This window comes from Pelobates fuscus, chromosome 12 (assembly GCF_036172605.1).
Source record: "Pelobates fuscus isolate aPelFus1 chromosome 12, aPelFus1.pri, whole genome shotgun sequence".
Lineage (NCBI taxonomy): Eukaryota > Metazoa > Chordata > Amphibia > Anura > Pelobatidae > Pelobates > Pelobates fuscus.
In genome coordinates, this window is record NC_086328.1 from 75765881 (window position 1) to 75780899 (window position 15019).

At 40.2% G+C, this 15019-nt stretch overlaps 1 protein-coding gene and 1 non-coding gene across 2 annotated transcripts; one reads left to right on the forward strand and one right to left on the reverse strand.

Moving 5' to 3' along the window:
- Nucleotides 1-3996: 3996 nt before the first annotated feature.
- Nucleotides 3997-7442, reverse strand: B4GAT1 (beta-1,4-glucuronyltransferase 1). The gene is made up of 2 exons (XM_063437629.1): nucleotides 5875-7442; nucleotides 3997-5650 (listed from the first exon to the last, which is right to left on the reverse strand). Exons 1-2 carry the CDS (start codon nucleotides 6949-6951, stop codon nucleotides 5459-5461), a joined length of 1269 nt encoding a protein of 422 aa, XP_063293699.1. The 5' UTR covers nucleotides 6952-7442; the 3' UTR covers nucleotides 3997-5458.
- Nucleotides 7443-7764: 322 nt separating this feature from the next.
- Nucleotides 7765-7846, forward strand: TRNAS-GCU (transfer RNA serine (anticodon GCU)). The gene has a single exon. It is a non-coding gene; the product is annotated as a tRNA-Ser (tRNA).
- Nucleotides 7847-15019: the final 7173 nt, after the last annotated feature.

A 15019-nucleotide genomic window follows, 5' to 3' on the forward strand; every position in this document is an offset into this window, starting at 1 on the left:
TACAAAATCATAGCTGGGGGGTTTGGTTCCCATCTTATACACATAGGGGTACATTCTCCAAACTGCTCACTAATAGCCGAGCTGCAAGGTTAAAAAAAAATAATCACATTTCTAGAAAAGAAAGCAACAAAAGTCACAGCTTGACTATTTTAGCATGACTTTTTTTTTTAATTCAGTGTTTAATTCACTACAATTGTGAATGCAGGGAATTAACCCGTCACTGCCATAATACAGACTTATTCTTTCTGGAGTTTATTTGCTAAACTCCAAATGGTTTAACAAATTTTAAGTTGTTATTATTATTTATATAGTGCCATCAGATTCAGTAGCGCCGTACAATGGGTGGACGAACATACATGTAATTGTAACCAGAAAATTGGACGTACAGGAACAGAGAGGTGGAGGGCTCTGTTCAATGAGCTTACATTCTAGAGGGAGTGGGGTATAGTGCCACAAAGGGTAAAAGTAGGGGTATAAAGTAGGTTGTTAGAAAAGTATTCATTGAGGGCTTAGTAGGTAATTTTTGACAGTTGCAGAAGAGGAGTCAGGGAGAGTGGGGGATGATTTTTTGGATGAGTGGAGAATGGGTGAAGTCTTACGGAGAAGGCAAGGGAGTTCCATAGAAGAGGTGCAGCCCTGGAAAAATCTTGGAGGCGAGCATTAGAGGTGGGCGTAGGGGCCTCAACCAGACATACTTGTGTATTAGGGAGGATAGGTAGGGTAAAGCAGCATTATGTAGGGACTTGTAAGCAAGCACCAGAATTTTAATTTGAGCCCTATATCTAACTGGAAGCCAATGCAGGGACTGACAGAGCGGGGAGGCGTGGGAGGTGCGAGTGGACAGGAAAATGAGCCTTGCCGCTGCATTCATTATAGATTGCAGCGGAGCAATCTGGGAACACGTAAGACCACTGAGAAGGGTATTGTAGTAGTCAAGGCGAGACAGTACAAGAGCATGGACCAGCACCTTAGCCACATCCGGGGTTAAATAGGGGCGAATGCGCGCTATGTTTTTGAGATGGAAGCAACAGGATTTGGCGATTGATTGACATGAGGGGTGAAGGAGAGGTTGGAGTAAAAAAGAACACCCAGGCAGCGAGCCTTTGAGGCAGAGGTGATGGTAGCGCCGTTGACTTGGAGGGAGACAGACACGGGAGTAGAAACAGTTGAGGGAGGAAAGACCAGAAGTTCTGTTTTGGACAGGTTGAGTTTAACCCCTTAAGGACACATGACATGTGTGACATGTCATGATTCCCTTTTATTCCAGAAGTTTGGTCCTTAAGGGGTTAAGGAAGTGAGCAGCCATCCAGTTGGAAATCGAAGAGAGGCAGTCAGAGACACGAGTCAAAATGGGTGGAGAGAGATCCGGTAGATTTGCGTGTCATTCGCATAGAAATGATAACGGAAGCCAAAGGAGCTGATGAGTTTACCAAGGGAGGCAGTAGAGATAGAGAACAGTAGGGGACCAAAGACAGAACCTTGGGGGACGCCGAGAGAGAGTGGTTGGGGGGGAAGAGGCAGAGCCAGAGAAAGAAACACTGAAAGAGCGCTGGGAGAGGTAGGAGGAGCACCAGGAGAGAGCAGTATCCCGTAGACCAAAATTACGGAGAATGCGAAGAAGCTGTTGATGATCAACAGTGTCAAAGGCAGCAGAAAGATCAAGGAGAATTAGGATAGAGTAATGGCTGCGAGATTTAGCAGCAATTAAATTGTTGGATACTTTGGTCACAGCCGTTTCGACAGAATGACCAGCGCGGAATCAAGACTGAAGGGACTCAAGCAGAGAGTTGGATTTGAGAAAGTCAGTCAGTCTGGTGTACACAACTCTCTCGAGGATCTTGGAGTTCAAACCAAACTGCAGAACTAATGTCAAATTCAAAGTTTGATGTCAAATTCAAAGTAAATTTCAAATTTAAGGCAAAAGTAGTCAAATTGAAGGCATAGCTGATTAAGAGAAATTTTCCAGTTTGGCTATTTTGATCTTAAAGCAGAACTATCACTGTCTGGGGACTTTGTGGAATTCCCAATGGTGACATCAGTAGTAGGTAAAGGTGAGATTTACTTACCCGAACCTGTCCCTCACAGGCACCCACATATTCTTTGGTCTGATTCTCTTCAGCGTCAGTAACCAATGTCACTGCTGTACTCGTGTGCATGCGTGAGAGTACAGCATTAAGGCCCATGAAGGATCCTGCGAGATCCTCCATAGACACAGCCAATTCATTGCAGCCATCACTGGTGACAGCTGTCAGGACTGACAGACTCCACCCTGAGTCTAAGAAAGTACCTACTCTGTCTCTGTATTTCTCCTGACTTGGTTGGAATTTCAGTCAAAATGAGTATTTCATTAAATTTTGATCTTTATGAAATAGTAATTTTTCAGGGGTGGGGGATGACACTGCCACTTTAAATTTGAAATGCACTTTGCATTCTCACTTTAAAAGGAACACTATAGTCACCAAAACAACTTTAGCTTAGTGAAGCAGTGTTTTTGTATAGATTATGACTCTGAAGTTCCACTCCTCAATTCACTGCCACTTAGGAGTTAAATAATTTTTTGTTTATGCAGCTCTTGCCACACCTCCCTTGGCCATGACTCACAGAGCCTACATGAAAACAAAATGGTTTCACTTTCACTCAGAAGTAACCTTAAAATATTTTCCCCTGCTCTGTAAATTGAACTTTAATTACACACAGGAGGCTCCTGTCGGGTATAGCAAGCTATTAACAGAGCAGGAGATAGGAGAATCTCACTTAAACAGAATTTGCAATAAAGTAAGTGTAAACATTAGATGACTATTTACAGGAAGTGCTTAGGAAAGTTGTGCAAGTCACATGCAGGGAGGGGTGACTAGGGTGCATAAACAAAGTGATTTAACTCCTAAATGGAAGAGAATTGAGCAGTGAAACTGCAAGGGCATGATATATACACCAAAACTGCTTCATTAAGCAAAAGTTGTTTTGATGACTATGGTGTCCCTTTAATAATTACAGCTAAAACATTCACACTGTGACTACAGCAGAGTTAGATTATGTGTTCAGTCTATTCAGATTTTAATTTACTAGAATGTGGTGTTTAGTAAATATATATGTAAACTTGGAATTTCTGGAGAACTGCAAGGAATATGGTAACATTTAAGCCAAAATTAGCAAACTGGAAAATTACCTGGATAAATTATCATGTGCGGTTATTTTGGCCTAGAATTTCAAATTGCGTTGGCCATTCTTCACAGATTAACAGTTTAGGGGCTTATTTAAATTATATTTCAATTTGTGACCAGACTTAAATTTGTTTTCCCCTGTGTATCCATTTCCAAAATTAATGTTTACTAAATAACCAAGCAAATATGGCAGGGTTAATCTTTACTTATTGTGAATTTTGCAAGGATTTTCAAACAGACCAAAATATTGAATTGGAACAATTCTCCAAATCAGACGTGTATTTAACTCATCAATTTTGAACTAAAAAAGTCATGGTTTAGTGAATAACCCAGTCTACGCATATTTAAATTATATAATGATCAGATTTTGTAAATTTTTCTAGATAAGATAACAATTGATTATTGAAACAGCTGACAGAAAATACAGTGTTATTCAGTAAATAGGGAAATTGCTGGGAATTTAAAGTGAATTTCAAATGCAAGGCCAAAATACTGAAATAAATTAACACAGAATTGACAGAGAACTTTTCTAAATTAGCTACTCTGGCCTAAGGGTGTGTGTGTGTGTATATACACACACATACATACATATACACATACATACATACATACATACACACACTTGCTTTTCTTGTCCAGAATAACCTTGCTTGGAATAAATACATCTAGCTTACAATTTGCTCATTTTTGTAATATGTACTTATAATTGCAAATCATTTGTTCCCTCAATGTAAGTCACGGTTTAGTGAATAAATAAGGCATGTGAATATTTTGATCAGCTAAACACTGTGGCATATATTTGCTCTTTATATGGAATAATTTGTTGACAATGATCTACAAAATAACTTACTTTATTATTACTAGAAGCTTCACATTTCATTTTGACTATTGTAACAGTAGCAGATCTCTAAATGACATTTTGTCTGCATATGTACACTTTGACCTTGAAGTTTATTATTACATTTTACAATTTTGTCCTAAAATGTATAATTCCCATGGCAATGCTTCACAATTTCCATCTTAGATAGAAAGTACTTCAAATATAAACTTTGATCTTCAAAACAACTTTTGCCAACAAACAATTCAGGAACACAGTAGATTTGCTAGAAGGGACCTTGTTTTAGATGTTTACAGGATTTTTCTTTCACTAAAGTTTGTTCTTTTACATATATACATTTATTTCTTTTAGCAACACATGTACACTCATATACTGTACAGCCTACCAATGCCCCAATTAGAATGTATACAATATATTACAGTGGCATGTGTTAACATTACATGTTGTGCACAGCTGCATATCTGAAAGTAGTCAAATAATAAATATACAAAGTTTACAGTAGAGACACTCACGCAAATCAACAAATAAATTGTACACGTAATATTAGTTAAATAAAACACTGTAAGGGTTTTACACTAAATCTCAGATTGTGGTAAACTTAAAGGAAATCTGTACTATTTACCTGGCCATCCGCTCCCCCACCGCAATCTCAATAAAGAAGTGAGTGTTACACTTATGTGACTCCCACCTCTGGTCTGTCTGTATGACTCTTCTGTTCTCTGCTGATTTGACTTGCTTGGGGACACTTCCCCAATCAGGGCAAACCTCCTCCGTGATGACAACACAGTGGCTTAGTTGACGCGTCTGAATGAAGTGACATCACTACATTCTATTTCTGTACTCCCTAGTCAGTGCTAGCAGCATGGGCAAGGGAGTTACCATGGCAACTAGAGCACATGCCCTGTGGCTGCTATAGGGGAAGAACAGAGGGACCCTATGTGAGGTATCTTCAGCTCAATTATTCGGCTTTAAGTGTCTGCCGGAGAATTGAGACACAGATGTCAGAAAAAAAAAAAATTTAAATAGGTTTTTCTCCAAACCTATACGTTTGTTAACAAAACTGCCAGCACAATACAGACTTTTAAAAAAGAGCTAAAATGAATTATTCCATGATTGGTTCCCTTTAAATTCAAATGACAAGACTGAGCTTAAATTGCTGATCTGAAATAATTTTCTCCAAGTCAGCTACAGTTCACAGCTTGGATATTTTAGCTTATATTTTGCCATTTTATTTTCAATTACTACAATTCAGGAGGTTAGTGAATAACATTGTAGGATGGTAGCGGGCAATTTCCAGTGCATACATTATACAAACCACAATGTCCTTCCATCAAGTAACACCTTAGAGCTTTGAAACTTAAGAACCCTTGTTCCACATCATCCTAGTTAACATGGGAGGGGTGGGTTCAAGTTCTAGTTCTGAAACATCTGGCCTTCATCCAGTTCAATCAGAGTAATGTCAGCATCGCCGAGGAGAATCTGAATATTTATTCTTTAGCTCTTCCTTGAAACCTCTATATAGCTGGCGGTTCCTCTTGTTCTCCACTTCCTTCTGGCTGTGAAAGTCTCCTGGTAGCTTATGGCCTTTATGAAGCAAAAAGGCAGAGTCCAATACTGCAAAGGAGAAACCAGCTATGTTCAGTTCACAGGCCTACATTGAAAGGAAGAGAGAGATGATTGAGTGATATGCAAACATAATGGCCCTCCCCTCAAACAGAAGATCTTTTATGCAATGTTGCTTCTCTCTGGTGTTCCCTGCAGAACCCCTCTCTCATTTACCCTTGCTAACAATAAAACCCTTTACCCTATAAGGTTATATTTAGAGTAATACACTTAGCCTACACGGTTTGTAATCTGTATAATAACTATCCTTACCTGGCTGATCCTGTTAAAGCCATACTGCTTGAATCTTTCATCATAGGCTGGTACTTCATCACCTCCAATGTAAAATGGCTCCCAAGGGTCTTTCCATTCCACAATATATGCAACTTCCAGCTTGGCAGTGCCCTGCTTTTCCTTTAAATTTATCCAGCGAGAATAATTGGTAGGTGCCTGGCATCGTGGACACAGTTCCTCATAAAATGCACGTACTTCTCCAACCTGGTAGAGTCGCAACAGTTCCTCTTTAGTGCCAGGTAGACGGCGAGTATGACGAATCTCAAAGGCAGGCACAACAAATACCATGCGTCCATCAACTCCACGAGCCGCAAGATCCAAAAAACTTGACCTCAGGCCTTCACTGGGTACCATATCAATGTCCACTACAAGGGTAAATATACCCCTTGGTATACCTGCCCTGGCAACATTTCTCAGTAAGTTATTAGGGTAAGAAGTATTGCCAGCATAATTTATCACATTAGTACCCACGGCTGCTACCTTTGCAAAGACAGACTGACATGTGTGTAGACGTGCAAATTCTACATGCTCTTCCAACTCTGGAAAGGTTGCCATATCACCAGACTGGCATACTAGATGGAAGGTTACTTTCTGCCTAATAGTTGGACATAGCTGAGCAAGGGTATCTGCAAGAACAGTAGCTAGCTTTGCTTGTGCAGCATTTGCGGCAAAGAGTGACAGTGAAATCCTACCATCCCACCGCTTTACTAGCTCTTCTAAATGCCCCAAGTTGCTTAAGCTTGTATGAGATGCCAAGATCACATCCGTGTTTCCCCAATGACCCTCTTCAAGTGGCACAAAATTACGGTAGATTCGGTATTGTCCACTAGCATCTAGAATGCCACCACTAGCCAGGACAGTCTTAAGATGCATCTTATGTTCCCTTTTCCATTGTGACTCCGCATGAGGAGTGCCTGCTGGTGCTGGGTAAGCAAATCGCTGCTGCTGTCCATGCAGGTTAGAAAGGAGGGAAAGGTAAAGCAGCTGGAGGAGGGCAACAAGGAGAAGGGCAACAAACACTACACGAAAAAATGAGCATCTAACAGTAGGAGGCATTGCTTGACCCAGCCTCTACTTCTAAATTCTAATAATAACCCTGCACTACTCTGTCCAATGAATACAGCTGATTTTATAATTTCTGACCATCCCTTTCTATTTACAGGTATAATCAACAATAAAATGCAATACTCAAATTAGGAGACACAAAGACAAATTATCTTGTTTCACAATATTCCTTAATAGAAAGAAAATTGTGCTGATCTTCAAATGAAAATAAGCATTATATTCTTAAAGAACTAACAAACAGATCAAACGAATGAAATGTATCAATGTTAACCTAGCATGCAACGTTCCACTGCTGGAATAAAGGATTTCATGGGATTCTAAAGGTTAACAAATTAACATCCTTACAAATAGTCACCCCCTAAACATGGACACCGAGCCTTGCAAGCCATATACCAAATGCCAGGTCTGGGACACCTATAAATCATTAGCAGGGAGCTGCGGACACCAATCTGTGACCAGCACTGTCAATAGCCTGAGCTCCTCTACCCATGATTCATAGCATGTACACAAAACAAGCGCACATTTGGGCAATGGAAGAGCTGTCCCTGAGCAGCTGCAGCGCCACCAAGCGACCTGGAGTACGAATTGCAGCGGGCATCTTGCACAGAGGAATTGTACTACAGATTTATTGTATGTCATGTTTCAGGCGCAAGACGGACCGTGTTGCCAATATACAAATATACATTTTTATATATATCGAATATGTTATTTTAAATATAATTACATGTGTTGGAAATGAAAACCAAACAGGATTGAGCCTCCTGCACACAACATAAAGAATGTAGAGAACACAGTTCTGTAGGTGACGAGGTGGCCGAGTGGTTAAGGCGATGGACTGCTAATCCATTGTGCTCTGCACGCGTGGGTTCGAATCCCATCCTCGTCGTAAACTTTTTCGGAATTAATATTTATGAAATTTGTTATTGCATTTTATTTATACATTTACACACATCTGAGACAAAAGCTTTTAAAAATATAGTATGAATGAATACAAAAATGGCCTCTTCCATTTAGATTATATGCACTTGCACATTTCTTTAATCTCTAGGACAGATTTAAACGGTGCATAGATTAGAAAGATTAGATAGATAGATACTATATATATCCAATATACAGTGGTATCTCAGTTTACAAACGCCTCGGTTAACCCCTTAAGGACGGAGCCAAATGTACACGTTGTGAACGAAACAAAACCTGGCATTTGCGCTATATGTCTGTCCAACCGTAATTCACCTCTTTCATATTAAATGCACCCCCCCTTATTATATATCATTTTATTCAGGGGAAATAGGGCTTTCATTTAGTATCAAATATTTAGCTATGAACCATGATTTAATATGAAAAAAATGGGAGAAAATAAGAAATTTTGTTATTTTTTTAGTTCTACGTGACATTTTAACTGTCAACGTCATAATACTGTTTGCTTTTACTGCAATAAAATACACATATTTGTATTCAGCAAAGTCTCACGTGTAAAACAGTACCCCCTATGTACATGTTTTATGGTGTTTTGGGAAGTTACGGGGTCAAATATAGCACATTACATTTGAAATTGAAATTCGCCAGATTGGTTACGTTGCCTTTGGGACTTTATAGTAGCTCAGGAATGAAATTTACACCCATAATGGCATACCATTTGCAATAGTAGACAACCCAAGGTATTGCAAATGAGGTATGTCCAGTCTTTTTAGTAGCCATTTGGTCACAAACACTGGCCAAAGTTAGCGTTAGTATTTGTTTGTGTGTGAAAAATGCAAAAATGCCAATTTTGGCTAGTGTTTGTGACAAAGTGGCTACTGTAAAGACTGGACATACCCCGTTTGCAATACCTTGGGTTGTCTACTATTGCAAATGGTATGCCATCATAGGGGTAATTTTCATTCTTGGGCTACCATAGGGTCTCAAAGGCAACGTACCCAATCTGGCAAATTTTAATGTGAAAAAAATGAAACACAAGCCTTATATTTGACGCTGTAACTTTTGAAAACACCATAAAACCTGTACATGAGGGGTACTGTTGTACTCGGGAGACTTCGCTGAACAGAAATATTTGTGTTTCAAAACAGTAAAAAGTATCGCAGCAATAATATCGTCCGTGTAAGTGCTGTTTGTGCGTGAAAAATGCAAAAAAAGTCACTTTTACTGGCGATATCATCGTTGTAATACATTTTACTGTTTTGAAACACTAATATTTGTGTTCAGCGAAGTCCCCCGAGTAGAACAGTACCCCCCATGTACAGGTTTTATGGTGTCTTGGAAAGTTATAGGGTTAAATATTGTGCTATCAAATTAAATTCCATTTACTTTCGGCATGGGTTGTCAGGCAGGTCCCGCTAATTGTAATTAATTAAGATACCCAATTATGTAAAAATATTACATAAATATATATGTAGAATTACTATATGTATATATATACGTATGTGAATATATATGTATATATATATTTGTAGTCGGGGCAATCTAGCCGTAATGATAGTGTACCATAGTATATTTTAACCAATAGACATATTCAAATGACACCAGTCGGTTGTGGTGTGCTGGAACCGACAGAGCAGTAGGCCTGTAATAAAAGTGGGCCCACCTTAGAGGGTGATATGAATAGAGGGAGCGGTGGAGGGGTGACTCGCCAGACTGTCCACGGTAAGGTGGGAGGGGATTGGCAGCCCTTTTAAGGGAATTCAAGCCCCTCCCACAACTACAGGCCAAGGCCTTACATATATATATATAATTTTTTTAAAAATATTTTTATTTATATATAGGTATATATATATGGTGATATATACGTATATATTTATGTATATAGATATATATATTATTTCGTTCTACGTGTTTTTGATATAAATATATATATTAATATCACAATACAGTTAGAACGAAATAACACACATCTATATATTTTTTAATTTTTTTTTTAATTATTTTATTTTTTAACGTATTTACATATTTAATTTTTTTATATTATATATAAATATATATATCACAATAATTATATATATATATATATATTTAATCAGTATCAGTCTACGTGTAATTTGATATTAATATATATATATATATAATTATATATATATTAATAGTAAAATACACCTATACAGTGTACGTGTGTGTATGTATATGTGTATATATATATACTTAGATCATATATATATAATATATATATATGATCTAAGTATATATTATTATTTTTTTACACTTTTAACATTTATTTTATTTTATTTCCAGCCAGCAGGGGGACCATCTGTCATTACAGGCAGTCCCCCTGCTGGCAATACAGAAGCCAGCTATCCCTGCCATGTGATTGTGAGGTCCTCGCAAGGGGGACCAGAGGAGGAAGATCTGCTGCGGAGGGGCTCCCTGGGAGTCCCCCCAACCACGATCGCCAGCGTGGGACCGCCGGCGACCAGTTAAGTAAGGAAAGACCGGAGGGCGTACTATTACGCCCGGCGGCATTTAGAGCCACCTATATAATAGTACGCCCTCCGGTCTTAAGGGGTTAACATAATACAAAGCAAGTTTCCCCAGGATTCATTACGCCTGGAAGGTGTTTAGCGCCGCCCCTCTGCATGCTGGAGTCTGTGGGTAGCATGTGGTGTCGGGTGTGGAGGTGTTGGAGCGGCGAGTTTTAGAGCCATTCTGGAAATTTTTTGCAATAGTTTGGGGACTTTTTGGATCTTTTTGGGTGCATTTCTCAAGCTGTGGAAAGGTAGGGAGCTCAGCTTCGTCGTTTGCATGCCTTTTACTGTGTGTTCTGCATTGTGGGTTGGTTTCCATGCCAGCTCATTTTGACTTTTTTCTGACTTCCAGAATGGATTAATTGGTTTTCAATGCATTCCTATGGGAAATTGTGTTTCGGTTTACAAATTTTTCGCAATAAGAAACGTCCCGAGAATACATTAAATTAGTGAACCGAGGTACCACTGTACATATATATATATATATATATATATATATATATATATACACACGGACGGACCGCGGCAGTCATTTTGTCTCCTGAACGCAGGCAGCGGGACTTGGTCGTCGAGGGAGTGGACACATTTCGGCCAGGCACTCCCACGAATACTGGTCATCATGGACCTGCTGCCCTTTCCCCTTCACCTACACGAAGGGCATTCGGGAGATATATACTACCGAACACAGGGAGTATTCTTTACTGATCTGTTCGCCCAGATCCCAGCTATCCAGGGATGTGACTTTTGTGGGGTTTCCATGTATGTTGCGGGTACTTTTGGGATGTTCAGAAATTGTGATACTTTTCTGTCCCTGGAGATAATTGGGTTTGTACAGTTCCTGACTCAATTATCTCTCAGGCACAGAGGAGGAGTTTACTGACTGAATAAATGTGATGCCTGTACTCCCATTAAACAGTCTTCTCCCAGCGTTAAGCCTTGGCTCATGTATGGGGGGTTATGCTACACCAATTATATTTTACCTGTGGGATTATTTGCTTGTCTATATAGGAAAAAGGATATCCGTGGAGGTGATACCTTGGCAGACGGCCACAATCTGCATTAAGTATTGCCCTGTATCTGACTGTGCTCACCTGGTGCAAGTGCAAAACAATAGCAACAAATGAGTAACTAAGAATAAAAAAAAGGCAAACCATTGGTTTGTACGTCAACTTTGGCACAGTACCAGGTTCTCGGGTCCGGTATGTCGGTATGAGTCCTGGTTGAGGCCTGGATAGTCAAGTCCCTTGTGTGTGTGAGCTTCTGGGTACGAAGGGTTCAATGTTGGTCAGCTCCCACGATCTGCCGGGGGCTCCAGTAGGTGCTCCTGCTACAGGTTGTGTGAGTCCCAGTGCTTCTAAGAATGATTGTGCATCGGCTGTCGAGCGGAGTGTATGTATAGCTCCGCTGCGGGTCATTATTAGGGAACACGCTGTTCCCCATCAATAAGGCACCCTGAGAACTGACCCCAGAGCTCTATGCCACTGTAATGTTGTTTTGGAGAGGTCTTGAAAAAAGTTCAGATGGGAGTCCTCAAACAGCAGGGGTGTTTTGCCTCTCAGAGCTGCCATGATATAGGCCTTGCCTGAGGTTGAAGTGCAGCGTACTATAACATCCCTTGTTATAGCTGGTGATGTGATATATTTCTTCCAAGGTAAGTTTCTTGGCCAGGATGGATGCCAGCAGCCTCCGGGTATAGTGAGGTAAATCCTCCGCTGTTATGTCAGCTGGGATGCCCCGAATCTTCATATTATTGCGGCGTTGTTGGTCCTCGAGGTTAGTCATCCTCAAAGAGAGATTGTGTTGCTGGGTGTAGAGTTGTTGTTCAGAGCTGCTTAAGGTGTACACTGTAGCTTGGGTGGTCTTGATTTCTTCCTCCGCTGCTTTTATGCGGTCTGTGTTGGTCTGAATCTCTGTTCTAAGAAGCGCCTGGTCCGCCGCCATCATCTTGTGTAAATCTGAGAGGAGGATTTTAAGGTCTCCTTTGGTGGTCGGGGCTGAGCTGTCGGTTAGTTGGAGGCTCGTTGGATGCTCTGATTGGAGTGGGGGCGAGGTGTCTATGTTAGTGCACTGTGGCGTGGGAGCTGGTGCCTCCTCACTCTGGCGGGCCTCCGTTGCCAGAGTTTTTGGTGCTGCCGGTCGTTGGAGCATAACTCTGATGTCCCTGCCGGGTTTTTGTGATCGGCGCCAAACTGGTAGAGTGTGTGGCTGTGGCGTCATTAATTGGGAGTCCGACTCTCTTGTGTTGTGTGCCTCCAGTCGGCTGTCATAGTGTGTCTCCAGGCCTTGTGTCTGTGGAGCGTAGTAGGCCCCAGTTTTGCGTTTTGGCTTTGTGTGCCAGCTTGCAGTGCTGCGGTTTATTTTAGTGTTTGTCAAGAAGGTGCTGCTATTTTCTGTGGGATTTATGAGGTAGGTAAGGAGCAGTAAGGAATGCCATCTGCTCAGTTCAAGCATTAGCTCCGCCCTCTCAACCTTCACTAACTTTTTAATCAGTTATTTTCTTTCCGTCACATAGTTTTGTAATTTATCCATTAAGCAGTGCTGCAGAAGAGTAGTGTTATCAGTCGTCCTGCTGTCCCAGGCATTACTGTTTGGTTTTAGGACTAATTTGTTACTGTCCTGCAGAGCCAGATTAGGATTGCCCAGGGCCCCAGGCAGGATGCCAATTTGAGGCCCATTCCTAGCACTCTGGACTCTAATCTATGAGTTGCTTGCGCACTATCCCAAGTCCCTATGCACATTTAAATAACTGGAGTTTTTTTTAGCATCACTACAATGGCCAATTAAGTGTAACCTCACCTGCCACGTCAAGGCAAAACCTCTTAGATAAATCCTACGCTAACAATTCACCTTGTTTCCTTCAGTTTCAGAATAGCGCGCAAGTAAATATTTTCTTTGGTTTTTATTGTATGTCTTGGGGCTGATGTGTACTATGGTCATTGCTGCCGCCCAGGAGTAGTGGGAGTTTAAGCGCAGGACTTATTTTGGTATATTTCTAATCTATGAGTGTTGTTTGTGTTAGCTGAATGCTGTTTGTGTGTGGAGGAGATTATGTGAGAGAGTGTGTAACGGCAGTCAAACTGTTTTAGAATGATTTGATACCTTACCTGGTCCCCCTGGTATCTAGTCTTCTCCTGCAGAAGCCTGTCTCTGCAGCTAAGCATGGCTCAAGGGTGGCACTCATTAGTTGACTGCATGCAGGGCAGCAGTGGGTGCCTGGCATAACTGAAACAGACTGACTACTTACTGTGGGATGGCTCAAGGGCACTCCACTATAGTGGTATGTAGTGGTTATGGAACTTTTTTTATTCCTTTACGTTTCACAACTTTTCAAATTACAAATTACAACTTTTTTTTAATAAGTCTCCCCCGCTGTTTCTGGACCTGGGGATGATTGCTCATTGTTCAGCCTTGATCAGTATATCAAAACGATTTAAAACACAGTAACTGCTCACATAGATTTTGCTGGGCTGGACACTAATTTATTTTTGCTTCTCTTGCCACTAGTTTATTGTTTCTCTACCTCAAGTGTATTTTAAATGTATATCTAAAGTGTCCCATTTATATTTAACATCTGAGGTGGCCCATTTATGTTTAACATCTAAAGTGTCCCATTTATATTTAACATTAAAAGGCCCATTTGTATGGGTAGGAACCAACATTCAATGGGCAGGGGGCTGCTTGCTCTCCCAGCTTTTCAATATTGATTCAATGGGAAGGATTGACTGGAATGGCTATTCAAAGAGGATAAACGACTAGCAATGAATTGTGAGGTAAAAGGTCTGTTGAGGAGACAGAGGCTGGTAGTCAGTTCAAGGTGCTAATGTAAAGTAGGGTGTTGTACATAAGAGGACTGTCAGGGTCAAATTGTGGAATTATACAGGGATTTCTGGAGTTTAGATTGTTCGGCAGGACGTAAACAGAGAAAGTGAAGCTTATGTTGTTATGAATTGTGTTTTTGAGAGTACTGAATGCGTGGAAATTGTGTCATGGGTTGACGCTATAGACCTTGGTTTAATTCTTTTGGATAAGCTTTTTAAATGACCACAACTGGTTAGCTAAAATGATTTATCTACAGAAGTCATCTATAAAGTCACCGAACAAGCACAAAGCAAAACATGACTGTCACGTCTCAGTAATATTTCCAATGCTTTATTAAAATCGAGGGTGACTTCCAGGTCGAAGGGTTCATTTTAAAAACTTTGTGGAATGAAATCTTAGTGTATTAACCATGTCTGTTAAACACTACTGACTATAGCCAGTTTTAATCACGCATTAATTATGCAGTCAGGACATAAATCAGTTCCATAAAATACACATACAGACTTTGTATGTGTGATCCATATATGATAAGGCAATATAAGTCAGTGCTTTACTATCTATGGATACCTGTATGCCATGCAATTCAGAAAGCTTATTTGTTTTCAGGAACACAAACTATCTCACTTTTTAGAGATCCAAAGAAAGCAGCACTCATGAACATAATCATATCTAAAGGAGAATATATTTATTTTTGGTAACCTTGTTAAGACTAATTCATTAGAAAGACCCCCACTTCTTGTCGAATATAAAAAAATAAATAAAAAAATTCTGTTAAGTTCTTTTCATTA

Excerpts from the sequence above, each read along its gene's own strand:
- B4GAT1 (XM_063437629.1), bottom strand. The coding sequence starts at position 6,951 with ATGCCTCCTACTGTTAGATGCTCATTTTTTCGTGTAGTGTTTGTTGCC. Across the intron at positions 5,651-5,874 it reads GCTTTAACAGGATCAGCCAG|GCCTGTGAACTGAACATAGC; the intron begins GTAAGGATAGTT and ends CTTTCAATGTAG.